This window comes from Triticum aestivum, chromosome 2A (genome assembly GCF_018294505.1).
Source record: "Triticum aestivum cultivar Chinese Spring chromosome 2A, IWGSC CS RefSeq v2.1, whole genome shotgun sequence".
Lineage (NCBI taxonomy): Eukaryota > Viridiplantae > Streptophyta > Magnoliopsida > Poales > Poaceae > Triticum > Triticum aestivum.
The window spans coordinates 586,486,988-586,505,258 of NC_057797.1; the positions used below are offsets into that span (position 1 = coordinate 586,486,988).

General features: G+C 45.1%; 2 protein-coding genes across 2 annotated transcripts; one reads left to right on the top strand and one right to left on the bottom strand.

Annotated features, from left to right (window-relative positions):
• The first annotated feature begins 10,821 nt into the window (after nt 1-10,821).
• Nucleotides 10,822-15,664, top strand: LOC123189575 (trihelix transcription factor GT-1). The gene is made up of 5 exons (XM_044602020.1): nt 10,822-11,484; nt 12,030-12,068; nt 13,674-13,760; nt 14,264-14,491; nt 15,056-15,664. The coding sequence occupies exons 1-5, from the start codon at nt 10,968-10,970 to the stop codon at nt 15,268-15,270; spliced, it is 1,086 nt and encodes a 361-aa protein (XP_044457955.1). The 5' UTR covers nt 10,822-10,967; the 3' UTR covers nt 15,271-15,664.
• A 233-nt stretch (nt 15,665-15,897) lies between these two features.
• Nucleotides 15,898-17,587, bottom strand: LOC123189576 (mitotic spindle checkpoint protein MAD2). Its single transcript, XM_044602021.1, has 7 exons — nt 17,309-17,587; nt 17,217-17,232; nt 16,979-17,109; nt 16,754-16,874; nt 16,530-16,633; nt 16,282-16,403; nt 15,898-16,191 (listed from the first exon to the last, which is right to left on the bottom strand). The coding sequence occupies exons 1-7, from the start codon at nt 17,379-17,381 to the stop codon at nt 16,135-16,137; spliced, it is 624 nt and encodes a 207-aa protein (XP_044457956.1). The 5' UTR covers nt 17,382-17,587; the 3' UTR covers nt 15,898-16,134.
• Between the last annotated feature and the right edge of the window lie 684 nt (nt 17,588-18,271).

Here is an 18,271-nt window from a genome sequence, read left to right on the forward strand (position 1 = left end):
CTCAGTATTGAGCAAACCAGATTGACCCGGTGTCTGCAACAATCATAACCCGGCATCATCAACAATCATAAAACGGAATTATCAGTTTTTATAACCCGGCAGTTTTAGCAATGATAAACCGGCAAGTTCTACATCTTCAAACCGGATGGATATCAGATGATTATTTCAAGACCAAAATTTCTTAAGCCGGTGTTTTTTGAAGCCGACTCAAGTGGATTATTCTTCACAATATTTTTCTATGAGAAACCAACGTCAGCAATTTAAAGTATGAAGCTGATTATTGATTCGGATTTCCTAGAAGAAGGGAATGACAAGGACTTAAGGATGATCAGGTGCCGGTCTACAAGAATTCTTAACCCGGAGCACAACCTGTCAAATTTGTTCTTGTGTTTATTTTACAGGATCAGTTTAACATGGATAAATCCAAATTAAACTGGGGGCTAATGTCGGGGATATACCCCGCGGCGTAAACCGGCCGGAAGTATAACCCGGCCGGACTTGGCGGTTTACTTGAGACCCGGCTAAGACTTGACGATTCACTGGCGACCCGTTTGGACATGGCGGTTTACGGTTCATTGGTAATCCGGCAGGCGGGTTAGAAGAGCGATAAGACCCGGTGGCCCAACGGGCGGTTCATGAAGGCCGGTTCATACTATGGTGGGCCGGTTTAAGAGGAAAGGCATGAGGAATATTTACCTTACAAGGAGTTAAGACCAGGACTTGTATCCGGTTTGTATTAGAGATAGACTAGTCCTAATCCTAATAGAACTCCACATGTAAACCGCCCCTTCAACATATATAAGGAGGGGCAGGGCTCCCCAAAGAGGGACAGACAACAATCAACAATCTTAGGGCTAGACACAAAGAGGAGAGCCGGTTTACGGCGACTCCCTCACGATGATAATGAGACCCAGCCTCAAACAGCATGTAGGGTTGTTACCGAATGATGTTTCCCGGGGCCTGAAGCTGTCTAAATCCCTGTCTTGTGTTGCGTCTCTCGATTCCGCTCAACCCCTCTCAAGCTACCACATAGATGCGTTGGCCTCATGACTAAGTCCTTACACTAGGACATCTGACGTGACAATTCCACGACAGTTTTAGTCCGTAGGACAACATACAATCATACCATAGGCTAGCTTCTAGGGTTTAGCCTCTCCGATCTCGTGGTAGATCAACTCTTGTACTACTCATATTATCAAGAATAATCAAGCAGGACTTAGGGTTTTACCTCCATCAAGAGGGCCCAAACCTGGGTAAAACATCGTGTCCCCTGCCTCATGTTACCATCCGCCTTAGACGCATAGTTCGGGACCCCCTACCCGAGATCCGCCGGTTTTGACACCGACACCTGTGAAACAGAGTTGTTAGCACGATGATATTCATATGATGACTTTGATCCTTTTGAGGATTTTGGTCCATATGAAGAATTTGATTTGGGGTTCCTATTCTGCACAGGTGGTGTCCTGAGGACATTCACCTGAAGACTTTCAAGGCACCTTTTGGGAACCCAGATTTTCTTCATAGGAGGACCGTTCCTGCAGTTAGTGCCAACATATCTAGCAAATATTTCACCATTCTGATTTTTGAACAGTTTATAGTTGGAGTCAAATGACTCATCATCAGAATGAGGAGATTCACATGCAAAGCCAGATAAGTTAGATGGATCAACTGGAGGTCCCTTTGCAGCAACCCATGAGGTTTTGGGGTACTGCTCAGGCTTCCAATATGTACCATCAGCATTGAGTTTCCTCTCAAAGGCAATACCCTCTTTCCTAGGGTTCCTGTTGAGGATCTGCTTTTTAAGCACATCACAAAGAGTCTGATGCCCTTTGAGGCTTTTGTACATGCTTGTCATGTACAATTCCTTCAGCCCTGCATCGTCAGTGATACTAGCAGTGTCCTCAGATGAGGAATTAGTGATAGCAGAGGCATGTGAAGAATTTGAAACATTAGCAGCATTTGAACATTCTAGTGAAGAATTAGCAGTTTCACGTTCAATGCACTTCAAGCATGGAGGAACAAATTCTTCCTGAGAAGCGCTGATTTGTTGAGCAGGTAATGAATCACGCTCCTTCTGAAGATCTTCATAACTCACTCTTAGCTTTTCAAGATCTTGCTTTCTTTGAAGAAATTCATATGAAAGCTTCTCATGATCAGATAAGAGAGTGTTATGATAACCTTGAAGGTTGTCAAACCTAGACTGAAGTCTCTGAAGATTTTCAGCCAAGGTTTTAGTGCGATCCATTTCTTCACCCAACATATCATCACTTTTGTCTAGCATGTTTTGAACCTTTTCAAAAGCCTTTTGTTGTTTTACAGCAATCTTAGCAAGTTTGGAGTAACTGGGTTTGAGGTTTTCATCAGATTCATTCTCACTTGATTCAGAGGAGGGGTATTTGAGTACCTTGGCACCTTTTGCCATGAAGCAATAGGTGGGAGCGTAGTTATCATTGTTTCCATCAGCCTTGTTGGTGAAGCCATTTTCTTCAGAGTTGAAAATGGACTTGCCACACTAGACTCAGACTCCTCAGATGCCTCCTCTTCCTCATGTTCCTCAGATTCAGCCTTAGAGTCCATTTCCTTGCCAATGAACGCCCGAGCCTTCTTGGAGCTGCTCTTCTTGTAAGATGAAGACTTCGAGGATTTTGATAATGAAGATTTTGAGGATTTCTTCTTTTTCTTCGCATCATCAGAACTGTAATCTTTGTATTTCTTCTTCTTTGATTCCTTTTCCCACCGAGGATAATCTTGAATGTAGTGTCCAAGTTTCTTGCATTTATGACAAAGCCTCTTCTTGTAGTCACTGGATGAGGAATCATTGCTCCTTAAGGATTTTCCAAAGCGACCACTGATACGTCTCCAACGTATCTATATTTTTTGATTGCTCCATGCTATATTATCTACTGTTTTGGACTATATTGGGCTTTATTTTCCACTTTTATATTATTTTTGGGACTAACCTATAAACCGGAGGCCCAGCCCAGAATTGCTGTTTTTTTGCCTATTTCAGTATTTCGGAGAAACAGAATATCAAACGGAGTCCAAACGGAATGAAACCTTCTGGAACATGATTTTCTCACCGAACGTGATCCAGGAGACTTGGACCCTACGCCAAGGCATCAGAGAGGCGGTCACGAGGGTGGGGGGCTTCCCCCTTCCCTAGGGCGCGCCCCCTACCTCGTGGGCCCCTCGGTGCTCCACCGACGTACTCCTTCCTCCTATATATACCTACGTACCCCCAAACGATCAGAACAGGAGCCAAAAACCTAATTCCACCGCCACAACTTTCTGTATCCACGAGATCCCATCTTGGGGCCTGTTCTGGAGCTCCGCCGAAGAGGGCCGTCATCACGGAGGGCTTCTACATCATCATAGCCTCTCCAATGAAGTGTGAGTAGTTTACCTCAGACCTTCAGGTCCATAGTTAGTAGCTAGATGGCTTCTTCTCTCTTTTTGGATCTCAATACAAAGTTCTCCCCCTCTCTCGTGGAGATCTATTCGATGTAATCTTCTTCTTTTTGCGGTGTGTTTATTGAGACCGATGAATTGTGGGTTTATGATCAAGTCTATCTATGAATAATATTTGAATCTTCTCTGAATTCTTTTATGTATGATTGGTTATCTTTGCAAGTCTCTTCGAATTATCCGTTTGGTTTGGCCAACTAGATTGGTAGTTCTTGCCATGGGAGAAGTGCTTAGCTTTGGGTTCGATCTTGCGGTGTCCTTTCCCAGTGACAGAAGGGGCAGCAAGGCACGTATTGTATCATTGCCATCGAGGATAAGAAGATGGGGTTTATTTCATATTGCATGAATTTATCTCTCTACATCATGTTATCTTGCTTAAAGCATTACTCTGTTTTTAACTTAATACTCTAGATGCATGCTGGATAGCGGTCGATGAGTGGAGTAATAGTAGTAGATGCAGAATTGTTTCGGTCTACTTGTCACAGACGTGATGCCTATATACATGATCATGCCTAGATATTCTCATAACTATGCTCAATTCTGTCAATTGCTCAACAGTAATTTGTTCACCCACCGTAGAATACTTATGCTCTTGAGAGAAGCCACTAGTGAAACCTATGGCCCCCGGGTCTATTCTCATCATATCAATCTCCATCACTTTAATATTGCTTTGCTTTTTTACTTTGCCTTTAATTTTCACTTTGCATCTCTATACCAAAAATACCAAAAATATTATATCTATCAGATCTCACTCTCGTAAGTGACCGTGAAGGGATTGACAACCCCTAATCGCGTTGGTTGCGAGTAGCTATCGTTTTGTGCAGGTACGAGGGACTTGAGCGTAGCCTCCTACTGGATTGATACCTTGGTTCTCAAAAACTGAGGGAAATACTTACGCTACTCTGCTGCATCATCCCTTCCTCTTCGGGGAAATCCAACGCAAGCTCAAGAGGTAGCAACCATGTCTTAAGAACTTCTGGAATTTCTTCACGAGCGGTGCTAGCTCATGGCTCAGTTCTTCAGGATCACCAATGCTGCTACCAGAATCTTCATCTTCAGATTTAGACACAGCCTTGGCCTTCAAGGCACGTGATCTGCCATAGCTCGAACCATAGAGATCTCTCTTCTCAGCAAGCTGGAACTCATGAGTATTTAGCCTCTCGAGGATGTCAGCAGGATCAAGTGACTTGTAATCAGCACGTTCTTGTATCATCAATGCCAGAGTATCAAATGAGGAATCAAGTGATCTCAGCAATTTCTTCACCACCTCATGGTCGGTGATGTCAGTGGCACCAAGTGCTTGAAGCTCATTTGAGATGTCAGTGAGGCGATCGAAGGTCAGCTAAACATTTTCATTATCAAGTCTTTTGAAGCGGTTGAAGAGATTGTGAAGAACATCAACTCGAGAGTCACGTTGTGTTGAGACTCCTTCATTGACTTTGGACAGCCTAACCCAGATAAGCTTAGCAGTTTCCAAAGCACTCACTCTTCCATACTGTCCTTTGCTTAGATGCCCACATATGATATTCTTCGCTTGAGAGTCGAGTTGCTTAAATCTCTTCACATCAGCAGCATTCAGAGAAGGTGTGACTGAGGGAACACCATTTTCCACAACATACCAGAGATCGTTATCAATTGCCTCAAGATGCATTCGCATCTTATTTTTCCAGTAGGGGTAGTCTATCCCATCGAAGGTAGGACATCCAGCGGAGACCTTGATCATACCTGCGGTCGACATAACTAAAACTCCAGGCGGTCAAACCAAAATCACACAGAACAAGGGAGTACCTTGCTCTGATACCAATTGAAAGTGCATTATATCGACTAGAGGGGGGTGAATAGGCGATTTTTATGAATTCTTCACTGAGGAATTTGCAGGTGAGGAAATTCCTTAGCGAAGAACTACTAACAGCGGAATAATTACTCAAAAGTAAACATAACAGAACACAAGCATAGTCATCATAATGAAATGAAGACAAGCACATAGTACAGAAAGCGTAAGCACAGGATAACACAAGATAACATAGGATGAAGACTAACAGACTGAAGAAATTGAACTGAGAAAATTGAGAAAGTCTTCAGTCAAAGTCTTCAAGCACAGATACGAACAAGCACTCAACACAGTTATGAGGAAATGAAAGAGTTGAGGAAATAGAACCAGTGTGCTTGGTGAAGACAATGATTTGGTAGACCAGTTCCAATTGCTGTGACAGTTGTACGTCTGGTTAGGGCGGCTAGGTATTTAAACCTGAGGACACACAGTCCTGGACACCCAGTTCTAAACACGCAGTTCAGAACACTCAGTCCTCATCATATTCCCCTTGAGCTAAGGTCACACAGACCTTGCCCAATCACTCATGGTAAGTCTTAAGGTGACTTCCAAACCTTCACAAACTTGGCCACTCAGCGATCCACAATTCCTCTTGGATGCTCTAGACCTTGACGCCTAACCGTTTGGAAGAAGCACAGTCTTCAAAGGTAACAAGCGTCGGATCCACGCAGGATCAATCTCTTCAGTGATGCTCAATCACTTGGGGTTTGTAGGTGTTTGGGTTTTGGTTTTCCTCACTTGATGATTTTTGCTCAAAGTCCTCGGAGGATGGGATGCTCTCAAATGACAAGTGTCAGTTTCTCTCTTGGAGCAGCCAACCAACTAGTGGTTGTAGGGGGCGGCTATTTATAGCCTAGGAAGCAACCCGACATGATAAGAAATAAATGCCCTTCAATGATATGACCGTTAGGTGGGTAGATATTTTGGGATAGCTGGCGCATAGCACAGCAACAGTCGGAATTTTGAGTAGCAAAATCCTCAGGGCTATCAAGTTCCTCACTGTGTAGGCAATCCGCACTGGCGAATTCCTAACTCCTCAGTCAGAACAAATTCCTCAGAGACCAGAAGAACTTCGTCTCTGTCACTGAAGAATATGACTGAACTGTATGAGATTTCCAATGGCTTCACTCGAAGGGATTGGTAGGTGTAGGATTTTCAGTTGAGCATCACATGGAAATTTTTTCCTTAATATTTCCTCGACCCCCTTTAACAGTACGGTGTTTCCTATGACTCAAGAAAGAGAAAATGAAACTACGAAAACAAAAGTCTTCATGCTTCATGTTCCTCGAATGAATACCAAGTCTTTAGGATTGCACCAATTTCTTCACTTTCAAAGTCTTCAGAAATCCAAAGTCTTCAGTCGAAGAACCTCATTTTTAGGGGTCGACTTTCTCTGTCAATATCAAACTCCTCATAGACTTATAGACATGTGTACACTCAAAAACACATTAGTCCCTTAACCTATAAGTCTTCAATACACCAAAATCACTAAGGGGCACTAGATGCACTTACAAGATGAAGGAAAATGCCAGTTGCAGGTGTTTGTCCAGGAGTTATGTGTAAGTAATGTTATTCATGGCAATTACTTTGATTTATCCCATACATCCTACCTGCATGATGGTTATAATACAATAATTTTTTCCATTTTTCTCTATAGAGAAGGATCGATTTGAAAACTCAGGATGAGGTAACCTGTGCTAATACCTCTGCTATCTTCAAGAATGCTTGGTGGCAGTATCGGAATTACCTGAAGAAAACGTACTTCACCGGCAAAGAAACTCATCAAATTCGCTTACGTTCTCCTAAGACACATTTACTGGACGATGACTGGGAACGCCTTGTTCTGTACTGGTCCTGAACCAAGAATGTGGTAAGGTCTATGAGCTCATTTTCTATTTTTAAGTACTATATTCTTGCGTCTTACTGTACTCTGTTCATGTAGAACAAGTGCCTAAACCTGACGAACAACTGTTCTAATTTAAGATTCCATTGATATCATAGTTCAAAAAAGCGCTAGGCGTTAATTGTGCGTTTTCCACCACCTTGCGCTTTACTGACCAAAGCGCATGCTTATGCGCAGTTATGCACAGATTAAGAGTAGTTATGCGCAATGCGTTTCGCCAACGCCTAGAGCCTAGGCGTGCTTAAGTGCTCGCTTAGGCGCGTCTTTTTTAACTATGATTGCTATCGTGCATACTGCTTTGCTCTTGTATCACTGTATTTACTCATACAAACTTATTTTTAAATTGAAGGATCCAATCGAAACTTCAATGACACAACATGTATGTTCACGCATGTTTCTTTAACAGGCTTGCTCTTATCAATAGCTCTATTGATTTCAATTTCAATTGTGTATACAGTTGACTTCTCATATCATGCACATTACTAGCATCACAACAGAGCCAATAGTGTTGTTGTACATGTAGACCCGTGGCACCCATCTGAAATCTTGTTGTGCCGTGTAGTTTCTCACGCTTTGTATTCTTTCACTGCTACTTTGTCTTGAACTGATATGATTTGAACCGTGTCTCTATTTTGATTTGGCAAGACAATGCAGTGACCATAGGACATAGATATATGTTTGTTTAATGCTTTTATTATGTACTAGTACTTGGCAATAGAAGACTTGGTAGTTTAATCCTGTCCACCTTACTAATGAACTGGTTCACCGAAATGAGTTTCATATACTAGTACATGCTAAACTGTTATGTGTCTGCTTGTTTCTTCTTTTAGAATGCTGACAGAATATTGGGGAAGAGTGCCTTATTAAGCAATGGTAAAGTAAGTAATGCAGATAAGGTTCAGGATAGTGACACATCCTTGTTGGTCTACAACAAAGCTGATAAAACAACTAAGGAAGACTATCTCGAGGACAGTGAGACAACCCCAAAGTCCTGTCTTGGCTTAGTGTTGGAGTTACTGGCCACTACCGCTTGCACAAGCTATTCAAACTCACTGTCCGAATCAGTTTGGTTTGTTGAGTCTCAACTACAAGCTGAAAGACATCGATCAGTTGTGCTGCGACAAGAAGCGGGAGGACTGCGGAAGTCCCTGGAGCATTCAGGTGCATACTTTCTGGTGCAATAGCAAGCGTTGGAAATTTTAGCGCCAAACACGACAAAGCTAATAAGCTTGCTAAGCTTATTGCCAGCATGGTGGATACCATGTTTCTTGAGCTCTTCTGAAGTTGTTTCAGTTATGCTCTTGTTTTGCTGCCGTGTTTATTTGCACTGGTGGCCAATTTTGACGGCTAGTGTATGTAATATGCTGCTTTGTTCCCTATATTTGCACTGGTGATGAACTTTGATGCCCAGTGGATGTATTGTTGCCATCGAGGATAAAAGGATGGGGTCTACATCATATTGCTTGAGTTAATTCCTCTACATCATGTCATCTTACTTAATGCGTTACTCTGTTCTTCATGAACTTAATACTCTAGATGCAGGCAGGAGTCGGTCGATGTGTGGAGTAATAGTAGTAGATGCAGGCAGGAGTCGGTCTACTTGACACAGACGTGATGCCTACATTTCATAATCATTGCCTTACATATCATCATAACTTTGCGCTTTTCTATCAATTGCTCGATAGTAATTTGTTCACCCATCGTATTATTTGCTATCTTGAGAGAAGCCTCTAGTGAAACCTATGGCCCCCAGGTCTATTTTCCATCATATAAATTTCCGAACTACTATTTTGCAATCTTTTACTTTCTGATATATAAACCAAAAAAGCCCAAAACTATTTACTTTATCTTTTGTTTACTTTTATCTATCTCTATCAGATCTCACCTTTACAAGTGACCGTAAAGGGATTGACAACCCCTTTATCGCGTTGGGTGCAAGTTGTTTGATTGTTTGTGCAGGTATTGGTGATTTGTGCGTTGTCTCCTACTGGATTGATACCTTGGTTCTCTAACTAAGGGAATACTTATCTCTACTTTGCTGCATCACCCTTTCTTCTTCAAGGGAAAAACCAACGCAAGTTCAAGAAGTAGCACGGTTCACCTCCCGAATTACAGCATGGACGTTGTCTTCCTCATTTTTGGCCTGCCACCGTTGTGCATGATTCCCTAGCTCTAAGGATGCCCGACGCCTCTGCCGCCTTTCCTGAGCCCCCCCGGTGTTCCCAGCGCTGCTGGCGGCTCTCCGGCAAGCCCATCGACCCGAGCTTCGTCCACTATGGATGGCGCCCAGCACCAAAGGGCAACACTTCTGACAAGCGCCGAGACGTAGTCGCCGTGTTGCTTGCGTGGGAGATGTGGCCCGTGGAATGGAGTCGATGATGTCAACGCCGGCGGTAACATCTGCCGCATTGGAGCCGTGCGACACTACGAAGATAGACGGCTTGATTTTATTCTTGGACCACGGAGACGCTCCCCACATGCTGGTTCAAGACCACGATGGCGCCAGCCCGTCACTCTGGCGGGCGGCCGCTCCACCGCCATCGTTGTGCTTCGCGTCAAACTTGGCCACCAACCCACCATGGAGTCAGCTGGCTGCTGCCGAAGCTTGTCCGTGGTGGCATAGGCTCCTCTGTGGTGAGCAAGAGGCCCAATTGTCGATCGTTCCACCAACTGTTCGTCAGCTTTGATAGTTCGATTCAATCTGCTCCGACTATTTTCAGCTAGTGCCTTCGTTCTTTCGTCCTAAAATTTCTACCATGCGTACAAATTAAGATTCAACATCAGGCTGCATGCCAACAAAAGACCGGAGCCGCTGCCCCTGCGGAGGATGAAGTCGCTGATGCCATGCCAGCTACTCCTCACAACGGTTGGAGTTCAATCCTAATCTAATGAAGACTGCCTAAATTGATCGGGTCATCCCTTATTTTTGTTGGGTTCAACATCCTCACAGCCGAAGGGTAAAAGAAAAATGGTCAACATCGTAATTATCAGTCAAAACCACCTAAAATGTGACGTCAGCCCCAAAACCGTTCAGGCCTTCTTTGGATTGGAGGATTTTCATGGGATATCAATCCTCAGGATTGTTTCCTATGAAACGCATTTGGATCAAAGGATTGGGCCATTAAAATTCCTCAGGATTGGGTCTCCAAGGTGCTGATTCCAAAGGAATTTACACATGAGGTCTGACCTCTGGAAAAAATCAACAGGATTGGCTATGTCATGGCAATCAAATCCTCCATTTTTCCTATTCCTTTGTTTTGCAAATCCTGTGATCCAAAGAAGCCCTCAAGGGTATGATTTGCCGGTTTTGTAGATTTTAGGGTCACTTCAGGGGGGTTATGTGTCCGTGAGCCCACATTTTAGGGTGAACTATGAACTTCTTTCAAGAAAGAGAGTAGTTTTTTTAGACAAAAGAAATAGAGTTTTTTCTTTTTTGAGGATTACAAAAGAAAAAGAGTAGGCGAGGGAGGTTGTGGGTTTAGGCCTTGAGGAGGATTCGACTTGGATGTGCTACCTGAAATTTACTGGGCTCGACTAGCCCGCTACGCTGGCCATACGGGTCATGGCCGGGCCGGGCCGGGCTCAGCAGGGCCGTCCTCTGATAAGTTTGTCCTCCTCCCCGGAGACCCGACCGTCCCTCGTCGGGAGAGGGGCCCCGGCTGCGCTCTCCAGTGAGCCTCCACTCCCACCACCGCTCCCCTCTCGCCTCACGCACGCAACACAGTCTCGCTCCACCCCACCACCTCGCGCCGCTCCTCCGCCGCGACGATGCTCCTCTCCGGGCCGCAGCCGCCTACCCCGCCGCTGCTGCTCCCGGAGAGCAGCGGCGAGGACGGCGGCGCCCACGACCACGACTCCTCCTCGCGGGCCTCGGCCCCGAAGAAGCGCGCCGAGACCTGGGTCCAGGACGAGACGCTCAGCCTCATCGCGCTGCGGCGCGAGATGGACAACCACTTCAACACCTCCAAGTCCAACAAGCACCTCTGGGAGGCCATCTCCGCCAAGATGCGGGAGCAGGGCTTCGACCGCTCCCCGACCATGTGCACCGACAAGTGGCGCAACCTCCTCAAGGAGTTCAAGAAGGCGCGCAGCCACGCCCGCAGCAGCGCCGGCGCCGGCGGGAACGGCTCTGCCAAGATGGCCTACTACAAGGAGATCGACGACCTGCTCAAGCGCCGCGGGAAGGCGGCCGCCTCGCCCGCGGGGAGTGGTGGTGGAGGTGGCGCCGCGAAGAGCCCCACGCCCACCTCCAAGATCGAGTCTTACCTGCAATTCGCGGATAAAGGTATGATGCTCCCCCTTATCCTTCTGACTAAGACAGCCTTGCTTTTTGTGCTGAAATGGATAGAGGCATTTCAACTCTTCGTCACAGTAGTATGACAACTTACAACCTCGAGTTTTGACCATAGATCAACGGATTAGGTATACAATCAGTGTAAATTTAGGTACGCATCAATTAATTATTGCCTGTGCACCGCCAATTAATAGCAACTTAAGCTGTTAGAAGCACCTAACGGCAGAAATTCGGATATTACAGTGTTGTTTTCTGTCCAGTTCATTGGCTGACTACTGGCACAACATTGTGTAGTAGCATGAAGTTAGTTCATTGCAATTTGTATGGGTCTCCAGCTCGGGGTTGTGTGTCGGTGGGTGCATACTAGATAGCACTATCTGATATGGTTTTGGATTTATATGTGTCTGGTGGGTCTGCTTACTCAATAATGACTGCTGGGTTTAGTAACTGAACATTGGGACTTGTGTTTATATTTGATTTATGATCGATTGGATTTCTGTTAGCTTATGGATTCATGTTCACTGCTATCAATCTAGGTTTTGAAGATGCCAACATTCCATTTGGCCCTGTTGAAGGTACTAATATATTCTTCCCCTGCACTAATTGCTACCTATTTCTTTCTGTATCTCCTTTTGTCAGCATCTTTCGTGTTTATACCTATGATCTTCCACTTACTTGGCTCAATATTCTGTCAGAACGTTGTGCCTGCCTAGAGGTTAACATACCAAGCTTGAGCTAAAGTCGTTTGTGGACCAGTTGTTATTTTCATTTAATGGGTGAACACACCAAAAATGTGCCAACAATACTGAGTTTCTTGGTGAGGCCTTTTTTTCTTAGCCTTGTAGAGCTTTTTTTTTCTCATTACTGACTAGTTGTTAACTTCATTCTAGAAAGAAAACTGGTGAGGTTTTATAAAAAAAATTGCCAGATGGTAAGATACATAATTTTAACACTGTTTAGACTGAAACATGGAGATTAAAAACTCTCAAAAGGAGAATGCAGGGAAAGAAATTATCTTTGATTGAAAAGCACAGTTATATCATTGTAAATTAACAAAAAAAGAGTAAAGTGCATTAGAAATCCTACAAGTATACTGGCAGAGAGTGTCGAGTTAGTCCTAATGTATGGAAGTGCATATTTAGTCCCAGTAATGCAATAAGTGAGGCATTGCAGGTCCTATCGTGGCTGAATCAGTTCTGACCTCCAAGTGTGGTGGGTTGACCACTGCTAATTAGGCCAGCTGAAGGGCAAATCGTGTGATGTTCAGGGGTGATTCGGAGGCGAGCAGCAGAGGTCAGCTCCGGCGAATGAAGAAGTACCCATCTTGCCCGCGTCCCTGCTGATAAACAGGAGAAGGGTCTCCCAACAATGGGATAGAGGAGAAAGAGGTGGGGTGTTGGAAAAGTGGAGAGAGAGAGAGAGAGAGAGGAGCAGTTGGTAGGAGAAGAAGAGAGGTAATAAATAGGAGGATGGAGAAAAGGATTTATGATTAGAAAATTCAACATTTTTGTAGCTGGAAAAGGTTTTGTAACTGCCTGGTGAGAGTTTTGCTGCCAAGTGACCCTCAGCCTATGTGGCAGTGTGCTCGACCCACCATGATGCAGGCCAACACTGTTTTGGCCCAGGTAGGACCTTTTGTGACTCACTTATTGCACAGGACACAAATACGCACTTCCGCACTATTAGGACTAACTTGACACCAGTGGCGTAGCCAGAAATAAAATTGTGGGTGTGCACACTAGAACATAATTGATTGGACTATTGCCTATTATGCTTGGGGGCTGTTTAAAAGGGTTAACTTGGACAAATTCCTATATGGTAAAAAAATACCTCAAAATTCTGGGTGTCCATGGCACACCCGTTGGCTACACCACTGCTTGACACCCTCGGTATACTTGTAGGACCTCTGTTGCACTTCACTCGTGAAAAAACCTGACATCTAAACCGAATAGCTCACTAATCAAGGAAAAAAAGTCAGATGCGCCATCATGTAAAGATGACGTTTTGACCAGTTTGGTACTAACTCAAACTTGAATTGCACCTTATCGTTTTATTATTCAGTTCATGTATTTTGATAATCCAACTTCTGTCATCAATATTTGGCTACTGCAGTTATGGTTTGTGAAGACAAGGGTATGATCAGTGGTGAATTTATTTTTTTGCCTGTTTCTGTTTTACAGCGAGTCATCCACTTGCCTTAACGACAGCTGATGCAGTTGCAACCAATGGTGTGAATCCATGGAACTGGAGAGACACCTCAACTAATGGTACTGGTTCATACACAATGAAAGTTGAATACATTATAAGGTCTTACGGATTTTCAACAGCATGAAACTGGAACGATTGGGAATGCTGCTGTCCAACTGTTCAGTTGATGAACTGAATTTGGTGTTTAACTGGATTAGTATTTGTTCTGGTTATGTGAATATCCTGCTCCTTTAAGAAACCTGAAGACAAAAAAGATTTTAAGAACCTATAAACGTAACGAACTCTTCATAGGTGCAATTTTTAGAATGTGGAAACATCTGTTGATAGTCCTATTACTCGATGGCTTGCTGCTACTGTTTTAGTGTATTTCTACTTGATAGGTAACACATAAATTTTATGACTATGTTTTAAGGTGCTAGAACTTTGCTTGGATGGAACAAACACTCACCTCTAGCAACACAAATTAGCACTGAATAATAACATTCTCAGGTCAACTCAATTATTTATGTTCCTTTTCTTAATCTGTTGCATTGATTGGGAAACCTGCATAAACCTCATACAGGTGGAGATAATCAAGGTACTTATGGTGGGAGGGTCATCCTAGTCAAGTGGGGTGACTATACTAAAAGAATAGGGATTGATGGTACTGCCGAGGCAATTAAAGAGGCCATCAAATCGGCCTTTGGATTAAGAACAAGGCGAGCTTTTTGGCTTGAAGATGAGGACGAGGTTGTTCGTTCCTTGGACAGGGACATGCCAGTCGGAGTATATACTCTTCATCTTGATAATGGTAATTGTGAAATGTATTCTTCTCCAAGAAATAAGATTCTTTACTTTTCTTATCTTAAGAACCAAAAAGGACATAGTATAGTTCTATGGATCATTGATAAATTATTGTTCATTTTTCCTTCCCGACTTGATGAATTTTGCATCTATCTTGCATCATCTTGGTCACTGGTCAGTAATCGGTAAATCTTCTATGCATGGCTCATGGGCATTCATTTTGATGCTTCCAGTAATGATCATGATGACCCCACTGAGATGAACCTATTCGGCAACCTGTGTTGTGTATTCACATTGTTATTGAAATTGTTTCAATATGTATGAAGCAAAGCAATTGTTGGTTTAATCACTATTGAAGTTCTTTTTAACTCCATTACAAGAATTCTACTCCCTCCGTTCACAAATATAAGATGTTTTGGATATTTTAATATGGACTACATATGGACTGAAATGAGTGAACAAACAAACTAAAACGTGTCTATATACATCTGATTCACAAAAAAGTTAGAACACCTTATATTTGTGAACGGAGGAAGTGGTTACAATCTCATCCCCGGATGTTCATTTTCAGGGATAACAATCAAACTCTGCACATTTGAAGATGCAGACCGCATGACAGTCCGGACAGAAGATAAGACATTCTACACTGAAGACGACTTCAGAGATTTTCTATCACGGCGTGGTTGGACACTCCTCAGGGAGTATAGTGGCTACAGAGTTGCTGATACTCTGGACGATCTTCGCCCTGGCGTGATTTACCAGGGGATGCGCTCGCTTGTAGATTGATCCTGCGTCATTTGTCCGACAAAGGGCATCTATATCTGGGGTATGTTGGTTTTGAGCCCAATTTCGCCCTGCCCAAGGTGGAGAGGGTTTGCTTGCCCATTGCCCATTGCCCATTGCCCATGTTTTGGCCGAATGGGCAAGTTTTTGGGCTCTATGATAATAAAAAATAAATGGGAAAACATACCCCTAAATTAATGTCCACCATAGAAGTGGCCCGTCCATACAGCTGAACATAGTTCGAAGCCAATCTTAGGCATCCCTGACTGTAAATGTATTCCTGTATTCGGGAGCCATATTTTAAGACTATAGGAATGGCTCGGTGCTGTTGTTACAGGAGCTTTTGTTAGCCCCCTGTAAGGTTTCCCGAGTTTCAATTTGCTCGGTGCTGTTGTTACAGGAGCTTTTGTTAGTTTTCCGGTTTAGATCCAATACAGGAGTTACTTGTGACACTGAAAAGCGTGAAGGCCGCTTTTGTTTACATGTTGAATGAGGCAGACTGACACGTACTCCCTCCGTTCCAAATTACTTGTCGCAGAAATGGATGTATCTAGAACTAAAATATATCTAGATACATTCATATCCGCGACAAGGGAGGGAGTAGTTATTTGACAAAACTGACACATAGGGTTTGTTTGGCAAACTTCGCCTTAGAGCCTGTGCGTGGAAAACGGCAGGCGATACATCCAATTCAGGTATAACATAACAGTACTTTTTCTTGAGAAATAACAGTACAGGTTTTGGTAGACGCAGGGAGGCAGGGGGGTAACAGTACGATAACGACGGCCAGACGTGAATGAACGATTCACACAGAGAGAGCTTCACGCCTACAGGGGATGTCTGGACGCTCTGGGTCACATCCACAGGTCACTGCTCGTCCAAGTCGTCCACCTTGTACGACACCAGCGTGTCCACCTTGTGGATCTGCCGTCACAGAAACACACCATTAGCATTAGGTTTCATGGAGCAGTGCAACCACCGATGGACGGAGGATGAGTGAATTGTTGTTGTTACCTTGGTGTCGAACGAGTGCAGCTTCACCATCTGCGGGTTGTCGATGAGCTTGGCGTCGCTCTCCATCCAGGTGAAGGGCACGGTGGTGTCCGAGTCGGTGTAGGCCAGCACGTCGAATATGCCTGCCCAAAATGATCGACGCGACAGTTAAAAGAGGGAGAGAGTGCCCCAACTGAGAGCGCAAGGTACAACCAACAGGGTGTGGAGCAATGGCGGCATGGCTTTGCTTAATGCTTATCCTTCCTTACATGGCTCGTCGAGGCAGGGGAGGAAGGAGATGCAGGAGTTGACCTGCCGCATGATGGCCTGGATCTCCCTCATGATCTCCTTGTCGCTCTTCTCCTTCACCGCCCTGACAAGCCATCAGAAGCGTCATATCAACCGCTGTTTCTTCAGTTCGATTAGGAATTTAGGACTGAATCGGATGATCGAAGAGACAGGAAGGCAGGGGGAATCAGAGCGGCGTGCATACCCTTTCTCGACGACCTCGCCGTCAGTGATGATGTTGAAGTTCCAGCGCTCGAGCACCTCGCCGGTGGCCTTGCTCATGATGACCAGCACAATCCTCTGCAGCTTCCCACCCTCCAGCCACTCTGCAGTCCGCAGCAACATACAGGTGAGGAGCAAAATAATGGATGCTCCTTCCTCGATGAGCAAAACAAGGCGGAACAAGAGATCTCAGATGAGGACGACGAACCTGAGAGCTGGGAGGTGAGGTTGGTGAGGAAGGTCTTGACGGCCTCGTCCTGCGTGAGCAGCATGGGGAGGCCGTACTTCTTCACCTTGCCGAAGCTCTCCTCCGGGTACACCCCGCGGTTGTACAGGATGCTGCAGCCACACCAAACACCACGAATCAATCCCCATTGCCGAAATTTTGCTCTTACCCGCTCCATCTCAAATAAACCGGCGTCGGGGATAGAGACGACGTCGCGCACCTGTTGGCCGCGTAACCTGCCACCGAATCACGCGATCAGACACTGGAGAGAGGAGGAGGGAGGAGGGTGATCGGGTGGCGGCGCGCGCGTACCGAAGAACTCGCTGACGATGGCGGCGGAGCCCTTGAGCGTGATGATGTCCTTGGACGCCATCCTCGACGCCATCTCTCCTCGGCCTCGGTCGTCCTCGCGGCGGCGCGCCTTCTTCGCGCTCTCTCTCTCTCTCTCTCTCCGGCTGTGGTTGCGGCGGGCGGGGAGTTAGCTCTCGGGGGAAGAAAGGGGAGCAACGGGCAGCGAGACGGCGGCTGGGCTGGAATGGGGACGGGAAAGGGGGGAAATTGGGAAGTCGGGTCGCGTTTTCGAAATGGATCGATCGATTTGGTGGATGCGCACGGGGCTGCCTTTTAAAGTGGACCGGACCGGACCGGCGCCCCCCAACGGTCGTCTGTGGGTGGGTGGTGGGCCACTGCACTGGGCTTCGGGTGCGCGATTGCTGCTGCCAAAAAGTTTCCTTGTTCGGCTAATGAAATCTGATGTCTCGAAAAAATAAAAAGCTAATGAAATCTGAAATGTATCCAAATCAAAAAAAACAAGAAACTGAAATGTATCTGGTCACGAATCGAATGCACAGTGGCACGGACAAAGATTGTTTCGACTTGCTTTAATGACTTGTACCCCGAATACAAAGAAGAAAAAAATGGCTTTCGGGGACAGCAGAGTGATGAGTGAGGAGGCCAGCTAAACTCCACATTCGCCGTGGGAAGAAATAATATGGTTTAGAAAGAAGAGCATAGTTCCCGTTTTTTTGGGGGCGGGGGGACACGCTTCTCGCACGGATCTGTTGATTCAAATACGTTGGGCATGAGTAGCAGTAGAAGGCTGCAAGCATGTCCACTGCATTCTCTTCCTTTGGCTCCGTTCTATTTTTCCAAAAAATTCATATTGGTTGGACTTCTTGCTTTGGGAATAGGCAAAAATCAGTTATGAGCCAACAAATTTGCATCATGTTTTGGTTTCCAACGTGAAACCGACCTATGCATGAAGGAGGAGGGGGG